The sequence below is a fragment of the Ictidomys tridecemlineatus genome, chromosome 8 (genome assembly GCF_052094955.1).
Source record: "Ictidomys tridecemlineatus isolate mIctTri1 chromosome 8, mIctTri1.hap1, whole genome shotgun sequence".
In the NCBI taxonomy this organism is placed as follows: Eukaryota; Metazoa; Chordata; class Mammalia; order Rodentia; family Sciuridae; genus Ictidomys; species Ictidomys tridecemlineatus.
The window spans coordinates 98,903,858-98,923,029 of record NC_135484.1 but is presented as its reverse complement, the minus strand read 5'-3'; the positions used below and the strand labels follow the sequence as shown (position 1 = coordinate 98,923,029).

At 38.0% G+C, this 19,172-nt stretch overlaps 1 protein-coding gene across 1 annotated transcript in view; it reads right to left on the bottom strand.

The window, feature by feature from the left end:
• Positions 1–6,590: 6,590 nt before the first annotated feature.
• Gclc (glutamate-cysteine ligase catalytic subunit) overlaps positions 6,591–19,172 on the bottom strand; it is a 48,054-nt gene continuing 35,472 nt past the window's right edge. Inside the window, exons 7-16 of the mRNA XM_005318554.5 lie at positions 15,873–15,947; positions 15,294–15,410; positions 14,382–14,520; positions 13,839–13,951; positions 13,254–13,346; positions 12,837–12,941; positions 9,622–9,703; positions 9,439–9,542; positions 9,245–9,365; positions 6,591–8,224 (exon numbers count right to left, since the gene is read on the bottom strand). Coding sequence (XP_005318611.1) covers positions 8,013–8,224; positions 9,245–9,365; positions 9,439–9,542; positions 9,622–9,703; positions 12,837–12,941; positions 13,254–13,346; positions 13,839–13,951; positions 14,382–14,520; positions 15,294–15,410; positions 15,873–15,947 — 1,161 coding nt within the window. The 3' untranslated portion in view covers positions 6,591–8,012. The remainder of the gene's footprint in view (positions 8,225–9,244; positions 9,366–9,438; positions 9,543–9,621; positions 9,704–12,836; positions 12,942–13,253; positions 13,347–13,838; positions 13,952–14,381; positions 14,521–15,293; positions 15,411–15,872; positions 15,948–19,172) is intronic.

Below are 19,172 nucleotides of genomic sequence, written 5' to 3'. Positions count from 1 at the left end.
TAATTTGTACTTTTCTAATGGCTACTGATGGTCAACATCTTTTCATACTCTGCCCCTCTTCTTTGATAAGCACCTTTTCATGACTTTGCCCATTTGATAGTTGAATTGCTTGCTTTACACTGTTGGGTTTTGAAAGTTCTTTACATATTTTAGACACAAAGCTAAACATAATGTTTGGAGTAGTAAAATATATGATAACACTGTCACAAAGAAAGTGAGGTGGCCAATGGTTGTGTACTGTGACATGGTTCTTCATTCATATATGAACGGATATGGTGAGCCCATGCTTAACTGTGATACATTAGAGATGTGTATCATGTATCATACTAATTTGGAAAATACACAAAGAAGAACCATTAAGAAAACACCAGAGAAATATAACTGAGTCAAAAGAGAAGTACCAAAAGGTGGGGGAAATGTGAATTAAACAAACAGAGAATAGCAGAGGCAAAGATGAAAGAAGAGGAAGGACTTAAACCTAACCATACCAAGTATTACAGTAAATGTTAATGACTAAGTACTCCAACTAAAAAGGATTTAAAATTGGGACCCAACTATGAGCTGTTTGTTATGATATATTTTAATTATAAAATCAGATTGCAAGTAAAAGAATGGAAAATATTTATTATATAAGCACTAATTGTAAATTAGTGTGGCTATACTAATATCAGATAAAATAAAGTTCAAAGCAGGAGTACTGCCAGAGAGAAAAAGGATGCTTTCTTATGACAACTTATAGCATACTTTATCAAGAATATATACCAGGGCTGGGTTGTGGCTCAGTGGTAGAGTGCTTGCCTAGCATGTGCGAGGCACTGGATTTGATTCTCAGCACCGTATATAAATAAATAAATAAATAAATAAATAAATAAATGTCCTCAACCACTTAAAATTAAAAAAAAAGAAGAAGAATAAGATATACCAATCATATTGTGAATTGTGCTGCTTTAAACATTGATATGGCTGTGTCTCTGTAGTATGCTGTTTTTAAATCCTTTGGGCATAGACCAAAGAGAGGGATAGCTGGGTCAAATGGTGGTTCCATTCCCAATTTTCCAAGAAATCTTCATACTGCTTTCCATATTGGCTGTACCAATTTGCAGTCCCACCAGCAGTGTATGAGTATTCCTTTTTCCCCATATCCTCGCCAACACTTATTATTATTTGTATGCATAATAGTCAACATTCTGACTAGAGTGAGATGAAATCTTAGAGTAGTTTTGATTTGCATTTCCCTAATTGCTAGAGATGATAAACATTTTTTCATATATTTGTTGATTGATTATATATCATCTTCTGAGAAGTGTCTGTTCAGGTCCTTGGCCCATTTATTGATTAGGTTATTGTGTGTGTGTGCGTGTGTGTGTGTGTGTGCGCGCGCGCGCGCTTAGCTTTTTGAATTCTTTATATACCCTAGATATTAGTGCTCTATCTGATGTGCTAGGGTTAAAGATTTGCTCCCAAGATGTAGGCTTTCTATTCACCTCACAGATTGTTTCTTTTGCTGGGGAAAAACTTTTTAGTTTGAATACATCCCATTTATTGATTATTGATTTTAATTCTTTGCTATAGGAGTCATTAAGGAAGTTGGGGGAGATCCTAAATGTAAAGGTTCCTATCCATGCAACTTCAAATTATATGAAGCAAAAGCAGACAAAACTAAATGGAGAAATAAACAGATCCATAATCACATTTTGGGGTTTTAACACTCTACTCTCAGTAATTGAAAGAGCAAGGAGAAGTAGTAAGAATACAGAAGATTTGAACAACACAGTAAAAAATTCACACTAGTAAAGAAAGATACTAAAGATATCTTTCTTTACTAGTGTGAGTAGTGTAAAAGATAATGCATGTTATTTTGCAGTGCTTACAAAATATTCATCAAGAAAGGCCACGTGTTGGGCTATTAAAATGTCACAAATTTAAAGCACTGAAGTCATAGAGAATATTTGTGCTAGATAGAAATTGAAATTGTGCTAGATATCCATAATACAAAAAATATCTAGAAATTCCCCAAAGATTTTGAAATGAAGCTACACTACAAAATAACCTCTGGCCAAACAGGAAACCACAGGGACTATTAGAAAATACTTATGACTGAATAACAGTAACAAAATGATGGGGATGCAGCTAGGACAGTAATGAAAATGAAACCAATAGCTTTAATAGCTTATGTTAGAGAAAAGCCTTTTTATATGCAAAAATTAGAATAGAAATGAAACATTTTAGTATGGAATTTTATTTTACAGCAAATTTTTCTTGGAATATGTCTCTGAATTAGGGGATATTTGTACAACAAATCCTAAATAAATAACAAGGTACCAACTGGCGAGAACACTAGAGGGCACTAATATCTCACTTCCAGAGGAAAAACATTTAGTGTGGAAACTTCAGAAATATTAGCTGTGGCACAGAACCAAGGTAGCAGAGATTTTATCCATTTTGCAAATGAGATGATTGAAGTCCAGAGGGAGCAAATGACTTGCTGAGTGTTACAGAAAGACTAGTCATAGTCAGAACTATAACTCAGTATCCTGACTCTAACACGTTTTTTTTGCAGATTCACTGACCGACTTTCCTATGCACTTAGGGCCAATGACCCTCTTACCCAGTGGGGTTGCCCAGCTACTGTGATGAACAACTGGAGTTGCTGAAGCTGTTGAGGGGTTGGAGGACACAGGGTCAGGAAGAATGTTCCATGGATGAAGACTGTCTCGGAATAAAAACATTTTAAATAGAAAGTGCAGGCCAAAGATGGAGAGTCAAGGACTTGGCACTTGGGCTACAATAACTTATGCTTGCAGCTAGTGCCACCTTTTGGACATTTTGGTTATATGCAAGCAGAAAGATTTCTTTTTTATTTAAAATGGGTTGGTATGGGAGTGTTCTGTCATTTGTATCCAAGTGTCCTGAATTTGCCAGGTATCTCTAATCTCTACTTCATCAGAAGGTTAATAGTATTCAAAACACATTTTGGACTAAGTCAATTTTATTTTTTTAGGAAACTCATCAGGACCAGGTTTGAGAGGTCATGTGATAGGAAAAAAAAAACAACACTCACAAAAGAAGCTTCTCAAGTTTCATGTTTGCCTCCAGATATCTTAGTTCTCAAATTATCAGTATAATTGATTTTCTCTATCTCTCTTGCATGGTTGGAAGGGTAAACTATTTTAAAGAAAACTGTTAAGACAATGTTATGTTGGGGGACTGATGCTATAGCTCAGTGGTAGAGTGCTCACCTAAACGTGTGAGGCCCTGGGTTCATTCCTTGGCACCACATAAAAATAAATAAAATAAAGGTATTGTGTCCAACTACAACTAAAAGGTAAATATTAAAAAAAAAAGTTCTGTTGATAGAAAGTTGATGCAGGTTGTTTCATCATTAATACCAGTGTCCTCAGACTCTTAGAGGTAAAAATAAGCTTGCCTGAGATAGTCTATGTACTTGACTTTGACGTGGTCACTCATTCCCTCCTCATTGCAATTCTGCACGGTATTCTCAGATCTTTTACAGATGAAATGGAGACAGAGGTTAGTTCTGTAAATTGCGTGAAGTCACACAGCTACTACGTGAAAATATTAGGATTTGAACTACATTTTGGTTCTCTATTCTTACTTACTTGCCAGAAATACTTTTGTCCTATCTGAACCTAGTCCTGAAAAGCTTCCTGTGAACTTCAGAACCCGACAATTTTGATGGAGATGCTTAGCTCTTCAACTGCTTTCACCAAAGATACTATAATAAATGCATAATATATTCAAGGAGTGTAAAAAAAGCACTTATTCAACACACAACCCACAGGCAGAGAACAAGTTTTCTCTCATTTTCTTTTTTGCTTTTCTCCTTTTTGGGGGGTTGGGGTAACTGGGGATTAACTCAGGGGTACTTGACTACTGAGCCACATCCCCAGCCCTATTTTGTATTTTATTTAGAGACAGAGTCTCAGTGAGTTGCTTAGCACTTGCTTTTGCTGAGGCTGGCTTTGAACTTGCAATCCTCCTGTCTCAGCCTCCCGAGCCGAGCCACTGAGCCTGGCTTTCACGTCCTTTCTTTTTACTCACTTTTTTAGTTTGAGGTGTAGCGAACTTATAAAAATGTGTCAAGTGCCCCATCTTAAGTGAACAGCTCAGTGATTTTGAAGTCTACCATGACTCATCACTGAGATTAAGACATAAAACATGTCTAGCCCAGTTTCTGCCTCTAGTCAGTACTTGCTCACTGCTGTTCAGAGGTGATCACTAGTAGGACTTCAACATCACTTGGCATTCTCTTCATGAACTTGTTAATGCAGCACACAGCACACATTCCTCTGCCTCTGGCTTCTTTCACTCAACACATTTGTGGTTCATCCCTGCCTGGCAGTTCCTTTGTATCACTGTTCTGTCCTTCATTGTTCTTTTTCAATCTATCTTGCGTAGTTAGCTTTGTTTCATTTTTACAGACTGTTTAGTGTTAAAAGAGGGCCTGGGGATTATCCAGTCTATTTTAGCCTCTGCTTACTGAGAAAGCAACAATCCAAGGAGTGTATCTTTTCCAGCCAAAGGTCACTCACCAAAGTCTCAATTTTAGCTCACTTCTTACCAATTCGTTTGGCTTGTGTATCCCTAAAATTCCTAGGTTGAAGCCTGCTTTAGTCAGCTTTTGCATTGCTGTGACCAAAAAGACCTGAGGAAAAGCTTATTGGGGTTTATAGTTTTGGAGATCTCAGTCCATAGATGGCTGTTGCCTCTGCTCTGGGCCCAAAGTGAGGCAGCACATCATGGGGGAAGGCTCTCGATGGAGGGAAGCTGCTCAGCTCATGGCAGGGCCATGAAGCAGAGAGAAAAGGGGAAAGAAAGAAGCACAGGGAAGATGCATCTTTCCAGAGCATGCCCCCAGTTATGCACTTCCTCCAGCCATGCCTTGCCTGTCCTCAGTTGCCACCCAGTCAGCCCAATCAAACTAGAATGGACTAATTAGGTTACTGCTCCCATAATCTAACCAATTTGCCTTGGAATATTCCTGCATTAACATGTTCAAAAGACAACTTCAATGTGAAGGCATTTGGAGTGGGGGAGGGCCTTTGGGAGGTGATTAGTTCATGTGGGTGGAGCCCTCAAGAACGGGTTTAGTTCCCTTATCAGAGACACAGAGATGACCAGGATACTGTACAAAGGCAGCAATCTACAAATCAGAAAGAGTTCTTACCAGGAACAAATTTGGTCATTACTGATCTTGGACTTCCAGCCTTCAAAACCATGGGAAATATATGTCTGTTGTTTAAGTCACTCAGTCCACAGAATTCTGTTCGAGCAGTCTGAGATATTCTTCCCACTTGTACTTTTCCAAGTATTACTTGGCATATATTCCCAAAGTGTTTATAGGGAAAATTAAATATTTACATAAAAGCAATTTAGAGAGAGCAATTGGTAGAACTCATGGCTCATCTTCATGGAGTGTGGGAGCCTTAACCTCAATGGAAAAACTCATCAGGATCTCTGAAAACAGGCAACTAAGGGTCTCTCATCTAACTGTACCTTGAAAGGCTCTAACATCCCAGACCCACTTCCCTCCTGCTTCCTTCCCTCATGTCATTGCCACAAGAAGCTTGCAAGCTAATTCTACCTTTTCTGTTTGTAAGGTTTCAGGTCCCAGAGAAAGCTCCCAAATCCTCAGAGACATGGCCTAACCTGCACCATGTTCCAGACTTCTCCATCTCTTGGTTTTTATATCAGCTCCATTTATGAACAGAAGGGCTTACAAGCAGTCTCAGAGATGGGGCTGGATGACAGAAGCATCAAGGACCAGGGGGAAAGTTCATAAAAGTTGGAGGGCTTGGTTGACTTTCTCTTGGGGAAAGAGCAGTATTCCGTGGTTTAAAATTTAGTAAGAAAGAGAAAAATCTAGACATATCCCATTAGAATTAAAGGCAATTATAGGAGATGTTAAATACATCTAAGAACTTTGGTACAAAAAGTACCAGATCCTTGTTATTCTTGAGGCCCACAGACAGACCAGCAGCTGTCAGTATTACCAGAAGCTTGTTAGAAATGCAAAGATGAGAAACACAGGCCCCTCCCCAGATTCACTGAGCAGAGTAAGACCCCCAAGAGCTTCATAAGCAGATTAATTTGATAAGCACTGCCCTAGGATCCTTCAGATAAAGAAGTTCAGAGCTCTGGGAAGTGTACTGCCTTAGGGGAAGCACATTATTCCATGAACTGTGTGTGTGAATGGTGGCAGGATGGCTGGAGATATTGATTCAAAGACATGGGCTGGGAACAGCTCTCTGTAGCACTTGCTGATTCTCAGTCTGTCTCCAGTTTCAATTAGCAAGTGCATACAACATCCTGAGCACTCAATGTTCCCCATGTCACCATGGACCCAGTGCAGCGGTGAAAGAAAAATTCACTTCAGTGTATCAGCCACACTTCAAGGCGTTTTCCTCTCAGCAGCGGTGGGCATCTGCTTGTTTTTATTACTATGTTTCCTTCTAAATCATCTGAAGATTGCTACGATGAAAAAACAATTTCATGGAATCTGGGCTAATTAAAGAAAATAAAAATCTCTACTGCTATCTATAGTTGTACAACTCACAAATATTCAAGAGTTCTTCTGAATGCTAATTCCATTCTTTTATTTCCTCATACCAAACATTTTAGTTTATCAGCCTTTTTACAACTTGATTTATACAAGTGAATAGCAAAGGAAAAACATTCTTTCATCCTCTAAAATACATGTATGAAATATATAACAGACCCTAGTATTTAAACATAAAGTTTTAGCTGAAGCAGCTTTATTGCAATCTCTTAAAATTAGCTTTACACTTTAAATATCTGTGCCTGTAAGGTTTTGCATAATCTATAATTTAACAGTTATTTCTGAAGCTGTTCAGACTTTTAATAAACTGGGGGGAAAATACCAACAAAACTTCAACAAAAAGCTATAACAAAAATTATCAGAAACTTAAATTATTTACAATTAAACATTTAGGGTCCTGATTCACAAAACTTAGTGCATTTCATGATTTATTTATGAGTTTTATAAAGATAAGCAATATGTATTTACCCTAACCCCAGGTAAATTCTGGAGCAATCAGCTTTTAGAAGAAAATTCATCACTATACTTACTGAAAACCAGAGAAAGAATAACAAAACCAAACTTCAACAACTGCAATTGATTTGAAATTTAAGCAAAGAGCAGCTATCAGAACATCAGGCCAACAAACAGAAGAGCTGATGCTGCTTTTGACAGACTGCCTGTGTACAGGATGACAAATGAGCCCCTCCCCTTTTTAGTTCAAAAACAAACAAACAAAAAACACCACCCCAAATCTACATAGGAACTCTGGGCAACAGTCTCCCTTTCTCCAACACCATTGTCTCTCAACTTAATGCCTGAGTCAGCAAATTTAAAACAACAAAGGAGGAAAGTTTCTTTAAATAGCCTCCAGAGTTCAATGGATCCTATCAGTGGGGAAAGCCTGGGGTAAGGTGGTCAGCTGCATCATAAATGAGGTGCCAGGAATCCAAGATCACCACAGGTGCCTTAATGGATTCCAGCAATTTTATGTACATACAAAGAAGACTTTAAAAAAAGAAAAGTGTAAAGTAAAGTTATGAATCTTGGTGAATCAGGTCCCAGGTAGTCTTTAAAGGAACATTTACAGTAAACATTTTAAACTCTGGAATGCTAGGTATTGTACAATCATCAGCACATTACATTTAGAAAACTGCTTAGACAGTATTTGCTCCAGAGTAAGAATTCAAAAATGTACAAGCCAATTCACAATGACTTTAGATACAATGTTATTAAAATACATTGTTAATCATAAAAATACTTTACTATGTACATGTACACTGTATAAACTCTATATTTACCTACTAAAGGAAGTCTCTAAATCAATTTCTGGCCCAGGCAACACTGCAGTTTTATCATTTGGTCTTCATACCATACACAAAGGCTGAGAGTCAGTGTCCCTGGAGTCAGTCCTTCAATCAAACAGTAATGCATTTCTCTTTCTGCAGGAAGTTTAGTTGGAAGAGTCAGTTTTACTTCCACTGTATTTTACTTTCCTAAATGCTGGTCCTAGTAACTCTGGGCATTCACATAATTCATTTGCAATTTGGTTACACTTCAAAATAAGGCTATAGTTCATTTCATCAGTTATTATGCTATCTTGCTTGTAGTCAGGATGGTGTGCTATAAATTCTCTCATCCATCTAGCAACCGTCATCAGTTCACCTGGAAAAAATTTAGGACAACATAAAACACATATTTTAAAAAATATGTTGATATTTAGTGGCCAGCATAAACATGATTCTGTAAAAATAGGACCTGTCAGTATAGCCACCTGGCAGGGGCTGGGAAGAACATGTCTGTCATAGTGTTTAAAGAATTCCTCCAGGGGAAGAATTTTAGGGTGCAGACGGCAATGAGAACATCTACATCAAGTTTCTATGGTACCTGTTAGATGTTACCCACATGCCGACATTGCCAGCTATTAAGGGACAGGAGCCAGCACAAGACCATGTGTCCTCCCACTTGGCCAGAGGGTTAAGACTACATATGCTGCTGTCATGAGATGCCTCAGAGGACTGAAGGGTCCCTAGAGTAAACTTTGATCAAAGAGGTGGAGAGAATAAAAGACTAGTAAGCACAGTGAATGAAGAGGGAAACTGACAGATTTTGGGGAGGGCTGATACAGATGATCCTTTCTTGTGACCACAGAAGTAAAACACACATACCATTATAAGTACTACTGTTACTTTCATGAACAGCTGGAGGCTCTCCAGTATTAGGCATTGCAAATGCGATCTCCTTGAAGCTAACCAGGAAAGAGCATCCTGAGGATGCTTATTGTACAGAAGAAGGCTGAAGAACATCTTAGCTGTGCAGCTCATTTAACCTACAAAGTTACTTAGTCCTATAGAAGAGCCCGAGATGATACACAATGCACACAGTTGGACATAAATGACAAACAGGCAGTCCAGATAATGTATCTTCAGATACTCTGCTATTTTTACAAGCAGTAAGTGGGGGGGGACGCCCCAAAACCAAAAAACAACAACCAACTCTGCTCATTTAAACTATTAATTGCCAGAGATTATAAGGCATATCCAATTGCAGAGTTGTTAAAATGTGAAAAAGTGTGCATGGATAAGATGTAGTCTACTTTAAAGGGTACTTTCAGGAATCTAATAATGTAAGAGTCTGTTCTGTCTACATTATGAGATTAAGAAAAAGAAAAGGAAGTTACTATACCAGACGCTCTCTTCTTAATTAGCTTTAAGTAGTTCAGAATACTACATCTGGTATCCACATCCACTTCCATGTTTTCAAGATAAGAGTTCAGAATCGGTATGAGTCCAGGAAACACACCTTCCTACAAGAAGCAGGACACATTATAAATGCCCAGCCAGCTGGTAACATAGTAAGGGGCACTGAGGGAACCTTACCTTCCCATTGATGATGGTGTCTATGCTCATGAGGGTGTACTCCTCTGTAGCTGGCTCCGAGCTGCTCTGGGCTTTGCCACACCCGTCCACTACAGCATTACCACCTGTGGAGGACAGGGCAGAGGAGCTTTAGTGGCTTGAAACAGCATTAACTGACCTCAGAAATCTGAGAAAATGTAATACCTTTGCAAATATCTTTCCTGAAATAAAACATTCCCTGCAGGACAGCATCTCGTTTCTGTGCTACTTTCATGTTTTCATCAACCTAAGGGAGAAAAGAATCATGACTAAGTCAAGACACTCTTGACCAAACCTAGAGGTCGTAGAACCTTGCTCCTCCCCATGAGAACTCTACTCTCTAGCCCTTGAGAATACATCTCTCATCTATATGGGACATGTCACTCACCACCATGCAACAGGTTTGTGCTTTTTAATACAATGGGAGATTATGTCACACAGGAAACCTGCATTTTAAAACATCTTTGTGAATGATCATGCCATAAATCTACAGTGCTGAAAGGGCAGGTGGTTGGTTCCCTTTACACAGCAGCTCTCCTAAGGTCCAGTGCAATGAAGGCAGAACAGGGCTACAGTCCAGTTCCCCTGACCTCCAATGCAGTGCTCTCTATTCTCTGCCCTGGGGTTTTGTTGCTTCATTTGAGTAAGGAGAGTGAAAGGGTCAACAGGCTGTCAGACTTGGGATAAGTCTATGGCCCTCCAAGGGCAGAGGGTCACTGGGCTATTTGCCAACCTGGTGGCTCTGACCACATAGACTCATTCATGAGGCTGAAAATATCCTATTTATTTGTGAATTCTAAATTTCTCCAGTGACTTTTTAAGACCCTTCAAGCAGACCTTTTAAAGCTTCTTAGTGTTACCCTTATTTTCTATAATGCTATCTTATATGAAACCTTAATATAAAAATAGACACAAGTTAGAGGGCCAGGGTGAAGCAGGATGGTTGGTACAATCTGTATTGATTCTTTGCATTCTCCCATGTTAACTATGGGAGAGGGGACCTGTTACTATCTTGTTATTTTTAAGTCACACAACAGCACCTTTTAAATAAACTAGACACTTCTAGGAGCATGTTCACATATGTCTCAAATTCCACTATAGCTTCCTCTAAGGTTTTCATTTCTAATGATATTTGTTTTTTTTTTCCTTAGTCTTGACAAAAGTTTTGTTTTCATAAATTCCTGTTTAAAAGTATATTTTGCAATTGCTCAGCAAGCTAGTCCTGTCCATCAGTGAGGACACAGTGACAAAGTGCAAGCTAAGAAGCAGAGTGAACTCTCACCAGACACTGAATCGCCTGGTGATCTTAAACTTCCTGGCCCTGAGAACAGTGAAAAATAAATTTCTATCTTTTATGGTTGTAGCAGCCCTAACAGACTAAGACTCAATAAGACTTCTGGTATGCTTTTAGTCTTAAATTAACCCATGAAGTTTTGCTAGAATCCCCTGGAATACAAAGAAAATTTGGGTGGGAGAGAATTCAATAGTCATAATTCTTTACTGCTCAGGATTCTGGACTTCTTTACATCTCTTCTAGCATTTAATGCTAAAAGGAGAAGTCATATCTGTTATTTTTCCTCCTTGGCAGGTATCCTAATTTTCTCTTCTGTCTGGACAGATGATATTCTCCTTGAGATCCAGAAATTCCCATATTTGGGAATTTTAAATATCTTCTTTAAATATCTCTGTCCCACTGATGCAGTGGTTCATGTCTATAATCCAAGCTACTTAAGAGACCGAGGAAGGAGGATCTCAAGTTTGAGGCCAGCATGGAAATTTAGCAAGACCCCGTCTTGAAATAAGATAAAAAGGGGCTAGGGCTATGGATATACCTCATAGGTAGAATGCTCCTGGGTTTAACCTCAAGTACCACCCCTCACCCCCAAATCTTTTATCTCATTCTTATGGACTCCTATATTAAGGGAAAGCTCTGTCCATTATTTCCTTGATTACTGTTATCTCACATCTCTTCTATATAAACCATTCTCTTCTTCTAAATTATTAGACAAAACACTTATACTTTCTAGTGCAATTCTCCATGATTCAGTTATTCCACAATTTCAAGAATTTGGTCTCTGAAGTCATTAACTGTCCCTAGCAACCCACCTGGTTTACTGGAGAGCACACTGAGTTTTAAAAGTGTTTGTGTGGAACTTTTATGGTTCAAATACTCTTTGGTCCATAGATCTTATTTATTTTATGGATTTCATCTGTGCTCAGAAATCAACCCTTTCCATAGAATTTTCTGAATACAATAACCAGAATTTCCTTATGAACTCTTTCCAGTTTCTTAAATTAACTGTTTCATTGAGGACAGTATCACTGCAGGCCTGGCTGGATCTTCTCATTAGGATGCTGATGGTTCTCAACTTTCTGTTGGCTTTCAGACATCTACTCATATTACTAAATAGCTTAGGCTAGTAGCTGACATGGACTCTCCCTTGGAGGACTCTTGACTTCCCCAACACATACACCAATAAGGGCAACATGGGCACACAGAACTCTAGAGGGTACCTCTTGCCTGGGTATGATGCACAGGCACAGACGGGCTAATAGCCAGAGTGCATGTGAGAGGGGACAGGTGTAAGCTGGCAAGCCCCTTATGGGAGGACCAGAGAACAAGGTTTTCCTGGGGCAAAGGCTGGAGCTGAATAGCCTCATGCTTTCCTCTATGTCTGTGGTGACAGGCATCGTTGCCGTTTCTGGGCATGGGCCCAGAAACACAAGACCTCAACTTCCTTAGCGGCTGCCCCCGGACACATGGCTTTCCTGCCTCACAGCTTCCAATGCTCTGCTAGAAAACTTCCTCCAAGAAGCTCTTTCTTTGGTCATTGCTGTCTTGGGGCTGATTAACTCCAGTTTATTTTTCTGATAGTCCAATGCCATCTACATACTCCAGACAAGTTTGATTCAATTGAGGAAAACCTTTCCTGCATTCTAACAGCTACTCTTTCCTTTCCTATCCTAATTTTAACATTGTCATACAAATGGGGTTCTTGGGTAGATAAAACCAATTTCTAGAGCTGCCTCTAGTCATTGTCATGAATGGAAACCTCTAGAAATAAGGCTTAAGAATTATAATGCAAAAAAAAAAAGAGCTCATGTATAATGGCATAATTTGGCGTGAACATACTTTATATACAGAGTTATGAAAAATTGTGCTGTGAATGGATAATTATGAATGTAATGCATTCCACTATTGTCATGTATGTAAGAAATAAAAAAAAAAAGATAAAGAAAAGAAATAAGGCTTATGTTTAAAAGGAAATGAAAAGGGCATTTTATCCTGAAGAGTAAGGCTGGAAATACATGGTATAAATAAATGAGTAAATACAAGTGCAAGTATCTACATCCAGGACTATAATAAACTACATCCTTACCTTTGACAGTGGAATTAGAAAATCCAATTTGTATGATAGGATCACCCTGGTGAGAAGGACCACAAACACCACATAGGCAGAGTTCTCAAAGTCTGTTAACTGCACCTAGACAAGCAGAAGCCCAGAGATGTTAAGAGACCAACAACCTAGCTCTGGTCTTCCTTCTCTCTAGTACCTCTTCAGACTACAATATTCCCAAGCCACCCATCCCTCCCCATCTAGGGCTAGAAACTCCTTGCCCACATCTATGCTCAGAAATCAACCTTCCTTAAAGCATTTGGACTGACTTTTAACAGACACATTCTCAATTTCTATTGCCTTATAAGAAACTTAAGAGCCTATGGCAAGAGTACCAGAAGAGTGAAAAGCAGTCAGAAGAGAGCTTAGGGTCAGTTCCTGCCGATGCATGTGTCTCACCTCCATGGGTCGGAATTCTACTCTCCATCCAATGTCTGAGTTTGGAGGAGGGGGCTTAAATCTCATTGTCTGCCAATTTGTGGACTGAATATTCTAAAATTAAAAAAGTAGAGGATAAAAATCAACTTTCTGCAGTCAGGGCAACATTATAAATAATTTGGTATTTAAGTAGGGAAGAAAATTATTCATTGTCTATGTCAAATACTTTCAATTTACAAATACAAAAATGACAATTTAAGATTTTACTGAGTGTGACCTGTTAGGAAACCAAACAGCAGGTGTTTAGTAAAAGTCAGTGATGTCTGTAGCACTGAAGTAACGGACCAGGTTACTTTTTATGGAGTATGCTTGAATTTTTTTATCACTAGGCAAAAAAGAGAAAATACCAAACAAAAATGTATGATCACAGGATAACTGTGATTGATTTTATTTTCATAAAGTAAGAATACTTAAAACCAATTAATTTTTCTTGGTTGTTCACTATGCTAGGTAACAAAAGGCATATGAGATTTCTATTGTCACCAATTTCTCATAGCTAAGAAAACTGCCTCTTGAAGGGAAATACATTTAAAAAAGAGGTGATACCTCAAAATGGTCAGACTCATTGGCATCATCCAGATGTATTTTCTCCTCAAACAGAGTCAGTGGGTCTCTAATAAAGAGATGGGCAACATGTTGGGCCAGGAGATGATCAATGCCTGCAAAGACAGAGCACACAGGGCTAACTGCAAAGCATGAGACACCACTTGTTCTAAGTCCACAGTATGAAGAAGGGGTGCTAGAAGTTTAGGAAATAGCTGGATTGTTCAGAATTCTCACCTGGCCCAGGATTTTATCCTATGGACACTGGGGAAGAGTCAGAGATTTATTCATTACTTACACAATGCCTGCTGGGGCACTGGTGTGGACCTAGATACAGAGCTCCAAAGTAAGTTCCTTTTGCTAAAAGTCAAGAAGATCTCACAAGTATTTGGAACTTGAAACTTTAGGAACAAGCAGCCTCATAAGAAAAGTTAGAGACTTCACACTAAAAACAGAAACCAGACCACGAGTCAGAAAAGAAGTTTAAAAGTGCTTTGAAGACAAAAGGCGTACAATCAAACCTAGAAAAACAGAAGGAACACTCACCTTCCTGAAGCAGTTGCTGGTAGATTTCTTTATCTATGGTCAAGTCGATGTCATTGTACTTCTCACCACACTTAGATAAGTAGCTGTCTATTGAATCATATCGGGATTTACTAATCCTATAATTATTCTTCTTCAGTGGCTAAAATATAAGAAGTATGAATGAATGCCACAAAAAACTAACATCAAACTAATTATATAAAAATATACTTTACATAACAATATAAAATGTTTACTTCTATTTAGACAGCATATTTAATAATTTGTGATAATTATATAAAAACCACAGCAGAACAGCCTGGTTGAAAACATCAAAATCATTGGGGCAGGGCGGGGGGGGGGGGGGGCTTCTTTGAAAACAGCCTTGTTCTCATCCTAGGTCCCAGTCCTGGAGATTCCCATTTACTCAGTTGAAGAGGAACCTGAGTACCTATTTTTAAAGATCTTCATAGGTGTTTGTGGAGCACACTCTTGTTTGGAGTGATTCAGTGTTATAGTTCAAAACATGCAAACAAGAAGTACTAACCTATGTTTACCAGGAAATGTCTGACTCTGTACATGGAAAAACCATCTCTGACAGCAAACTACTCTTCCATAGAGGACAGCATCTTATATGAAGCACTCCAAAGCCTTTTGGTAAAAGTAGTCGCTGATCAGCAATGACTTCCAAAATGTACTATTTTTTTTTTAAGTCAAAACAAACCCAGATTTCAACAAATGATAAAAGCTGACTCCCCAAACCAAATCACTTCCTCATATATTTACCCCAAAACAAAGATGGTATATTTCTTCCTATGTGTGACCCTAATCCACTCAAGATAAAAATGTAAGAGAGATTTCAAAATTGCAAGTGGTTACAATAACCCATTTTACCTGCTTGATTTAAAAGAGCTATGAAGGAAAAATCATTCCCACCTCCAGTCCTCTCTCCTCTCGAGTTCTATCATCTACAGATGCAGAAATCACTCCCCAGCGACAATCAATGTCTGACACATAGCCTCGGTAAAAAGGAGATGCAGCACTCAAAGCCATCTAAAAACAAACAGAAGTCAGCTCCTGCAGGTTCAATGTATCATTTACATTGAAAAAAGCCCCATGCACTCATTTTCTGATCAAAAAGACCAGTTTATGTAATCCACAGTGAGTTCTACCATATGCATCTAAGCCTGCTTTTTCATAAGTGAAAATACCAGGAACAACCCAAGTCTTTGGATTCATTTAAATTATCCTCTATATAACATGAGGGCACAATGGGAGAGGGAGAATGGCCACTCTCAAACTTGACATTTATTTAACAAACACATGTTTTACTAGGAAAAGAAAGAGTCTACAATTTAGACTATCCATTAGCTTTACATCTACATACTATTTAAATTAGTTCATTTCTCAGTGAAGTCTTAACTGGACTTAAATAGTATGCTATCAGCAAATTCTGCACATGTGGTCTTATTTTATACAAAGTTATATTTAAAATAAGATATATTTTCTACTTACAACAATTGGACAGATAGTGGCCAACTGATCATAAAGGTATCTTGCCTCAGATATGCTGCAGGCTTGGAATGTCACCTGTGAAGAATGCAAGTTATTAACAACAATTAAAAAATCCCCAGCGTTCTTCACAAGCAGTAAAGTCTGAGAAGGAAGATGGCTGGATGAAGGAAAATGACAATGTTTATTGCAGGAGTTTTGTTTCAATGCTGTCTTGGGTGAATTTAACTAGAAAATGGTATTTAATCATCTTCTGTTGTATATGGACAACTCATAAACAACCATGTTCCTAAGTGAAACAGACTAAGAAATTAGGAAGAGAAATCAGACACAGGCAGCATGGTGAAGTTCAGCAAGGCATTTCCTCTTCTGGATTGTTTCCTTCTATAGGTTTCCCATCACTGCAGTTAGCAGAGGGCTTATTGAAATTTTGATATAAAAGGGATTTGAAGATGTTAAAGAATATCTTCAAAAGTACACAAGTAGCAGGAAAAGGAAGGTTTGAAAGTGGGCAAGACTAGAAAAAAGGGAAAGCAGTTAAAACCCTAGAGCTGACACCGAAGAATCAGTAGGGCTGGGGGAAGGTTGGCAAAGGAGTGACAAATCAAAGCAGCAGGCTCTGGTGACCATGGTACAGTGATGGGAAGACTCAGGCTTTCGTTGAGGTGTTTTTAGGACATATAAGAAAAGTTTACAGAGAAGGGGGTGCGTAATGACATGATTAGCTTATAGAGGCCCTATGAGGGGCTAGGTCTCCAGGGATGTTGTCCAGGGGAGAAATCAGAGCTGAAGAAATACTTGGGGAGCAGGGTCAGACCATGTCCTGAAGATAGGGAGACCCATGTGAAGGATAAGCAGGACACTGAAAAGTTAGAGAAAAAGATCACACAATTGGTGAGCACAAATCCTCTAAAATAATCACCCAAAGGAAGCCAAAACATGTCCTGCTTTCTTCCATGGGGAAGGGTGGTGGTCATGGAAGAAGGGGCAGGAACACGAATTGTGTTTCTATTAATATATTTTTCATTGCAAATTTGGAACTGCTTTTTTTTTTTCCACTACTGTTATTAAGTAATGACAGCTTAAGTTCAGTGTTGGTGCAGAAAATAATTTAGATGCTTAAGAGCTGAAATACAGCAGCTAAATGGTTTATGTTTACAATCTCAACCCATTAATTCCAACAATTTCAGCTATGTCCCAACTTTGCATTATAAGAGCAGAAAACTTTTGTGGGAGACTCACAAGTATACCTGCTAAATTATAATTGAATTTTATGTCAGTATGGTAACTACAAAAATAATTTAAAACAATTTATATGTCTTAACTTTCCTATAATTCCTATGTCAATGCTCAAATTGGTACATTAGTTCCATTAAAAGGCAATGATAATTAACCAGCCATTACAGATTAATTCAACATGGAGAAGTGCTGTGTTAATGACATCAAGGAGTTTCAAAGGTTAAAATAACGATAAAGGGGGACTGGCAGTTGGGTCACTGACAACCAAAGCAAGGAAAGTTTCTGCAAAGTAGAAACTGAGAAATTAACTTGTGTGTGGTGAGCATGAAACATGAAGAAAATGATGATAAAGTATTCGTGTATTTGTTTGCTGTGACCACATCACTTAAATATAAGCACCAGGAGGGATTTGTCTTGCCCTAATAGTCCAAGTATGTTGGGATACCAAGTATGTTGGGACAGTATCTGACACCTACTTACTGCTTTAAAAATATTTATTAAATTAACAAGAGTACTGAGAAGGAAAGAGCTGCTAAAGAGAAGACAGGGGCAAAGATAATGTTGAGACACTGGAAAACCATGATCCCAAAGGGCCAAATTTACAAGGGATTGAGATTTTTCAATACCTAAATCTTGAAGTATTTTGGCTAAAGAATTCTGTTGAATATACATCTTTTAGTTTTCTTAGGTCCTTTTCATGATATTTTAGAATGTGTTAGTTACTCTTCTTGATTTTTCAAAGACACTATGATAAACACTTTTCCTTTCCTGTGTTTTGATTGACTACTCTGAGATGGCCTAGGACACACTAGTAAATCCCTAGGCAAATCTTGAAAAAGCCAACCCTAGAAAAGTCTACTTAAGAAAAGCATCAAATGGAATTTGATAGTTCAGTTTACAACCGTGACTAAGTTATTTTGGTCACTTTAAATACATTTAGTAATGACCTTTCTTACTCTAGAACTGATACAACAAGTTTATCAAATTAAACAGAGCATCATCATAATGATGATTTTAATGAGGAACGAAAAAAGCTCTTATAACTTAAAAAGGTATGAATATATGAACAGTTTTGGCTTCTGGTGTCATATTTTTTTTTGGTACCAGGGGTGCTTAATCACTGAACCAAATCCTTTTTATATTTTATTTAAAGACATGATCTCACTAATTGCTTAGGACCTCACTATGTTCCTGAGGCTGGCTTTTAAATCTGTGATCTTCCTGTCTCTTTCTTCCTGAGACTACAGGTATATGCACTACAATTGGCCTTTTGGTGTCCTTGCATCATATAAAGAAGAAACACAATGTCACTAGGAAACTGACAAGAGGGGTGACTAAGGAAGAACTGTGAAAAGTGGATGTCAGAAACCTTTTCTAAAATTTTTGAAGCCACATGATTTTTCTGAGGCAGAAAAAAAAAAACTATCATAACATGTCAGGAACTTATTAAATGTTTCATAAAAAGCCCAGAAAGTATTAAAAATTTTGTAGTTAAAATGCTTTTTTTTGTCTTGTACAGTAAATCTTCCATTAACCTTAAAAAATTATGGTAAGGCTGGGTGTGGTGCCGCATGCCTGCATTCCCAGTGACTTAAGAGGCTGAGGCAAGAAGACTGTAAGTTTGAGGCCAGCCTCAGCAACTTACTGAGGCTCCTCCCAAAATTAAAAAAATAAATAGCATGAGTTCAATCCCTAGTTAAAAAAAAAAAAAAAAATTAACTTTGAAATTTTTTTTTTGCTGCTTTACTATAATAAACAATATTTCTTGTTTCACTTAAGATACAAAAGCAGCAATTTCTGTGGCTATTTGTAGAATCCACCTCACTTGGCACATACTAAACATTATCTGTGTTAATCATTTTTTTGAATGGAGTATTGAAACTGGACATGTCACTGGGAAAAAGGAAAGCTTAATACTAAACTCATGACAAAGCTTAAATTGGATAGACAGCTATATCTTCACACAATGAAAATGTTTATCACCTACCATTAAAGCACATTTATTTGTACAAATATAGTGTTTCAAGGGAAAGAATACACCTTTGGAACTATATCAGAGCAATT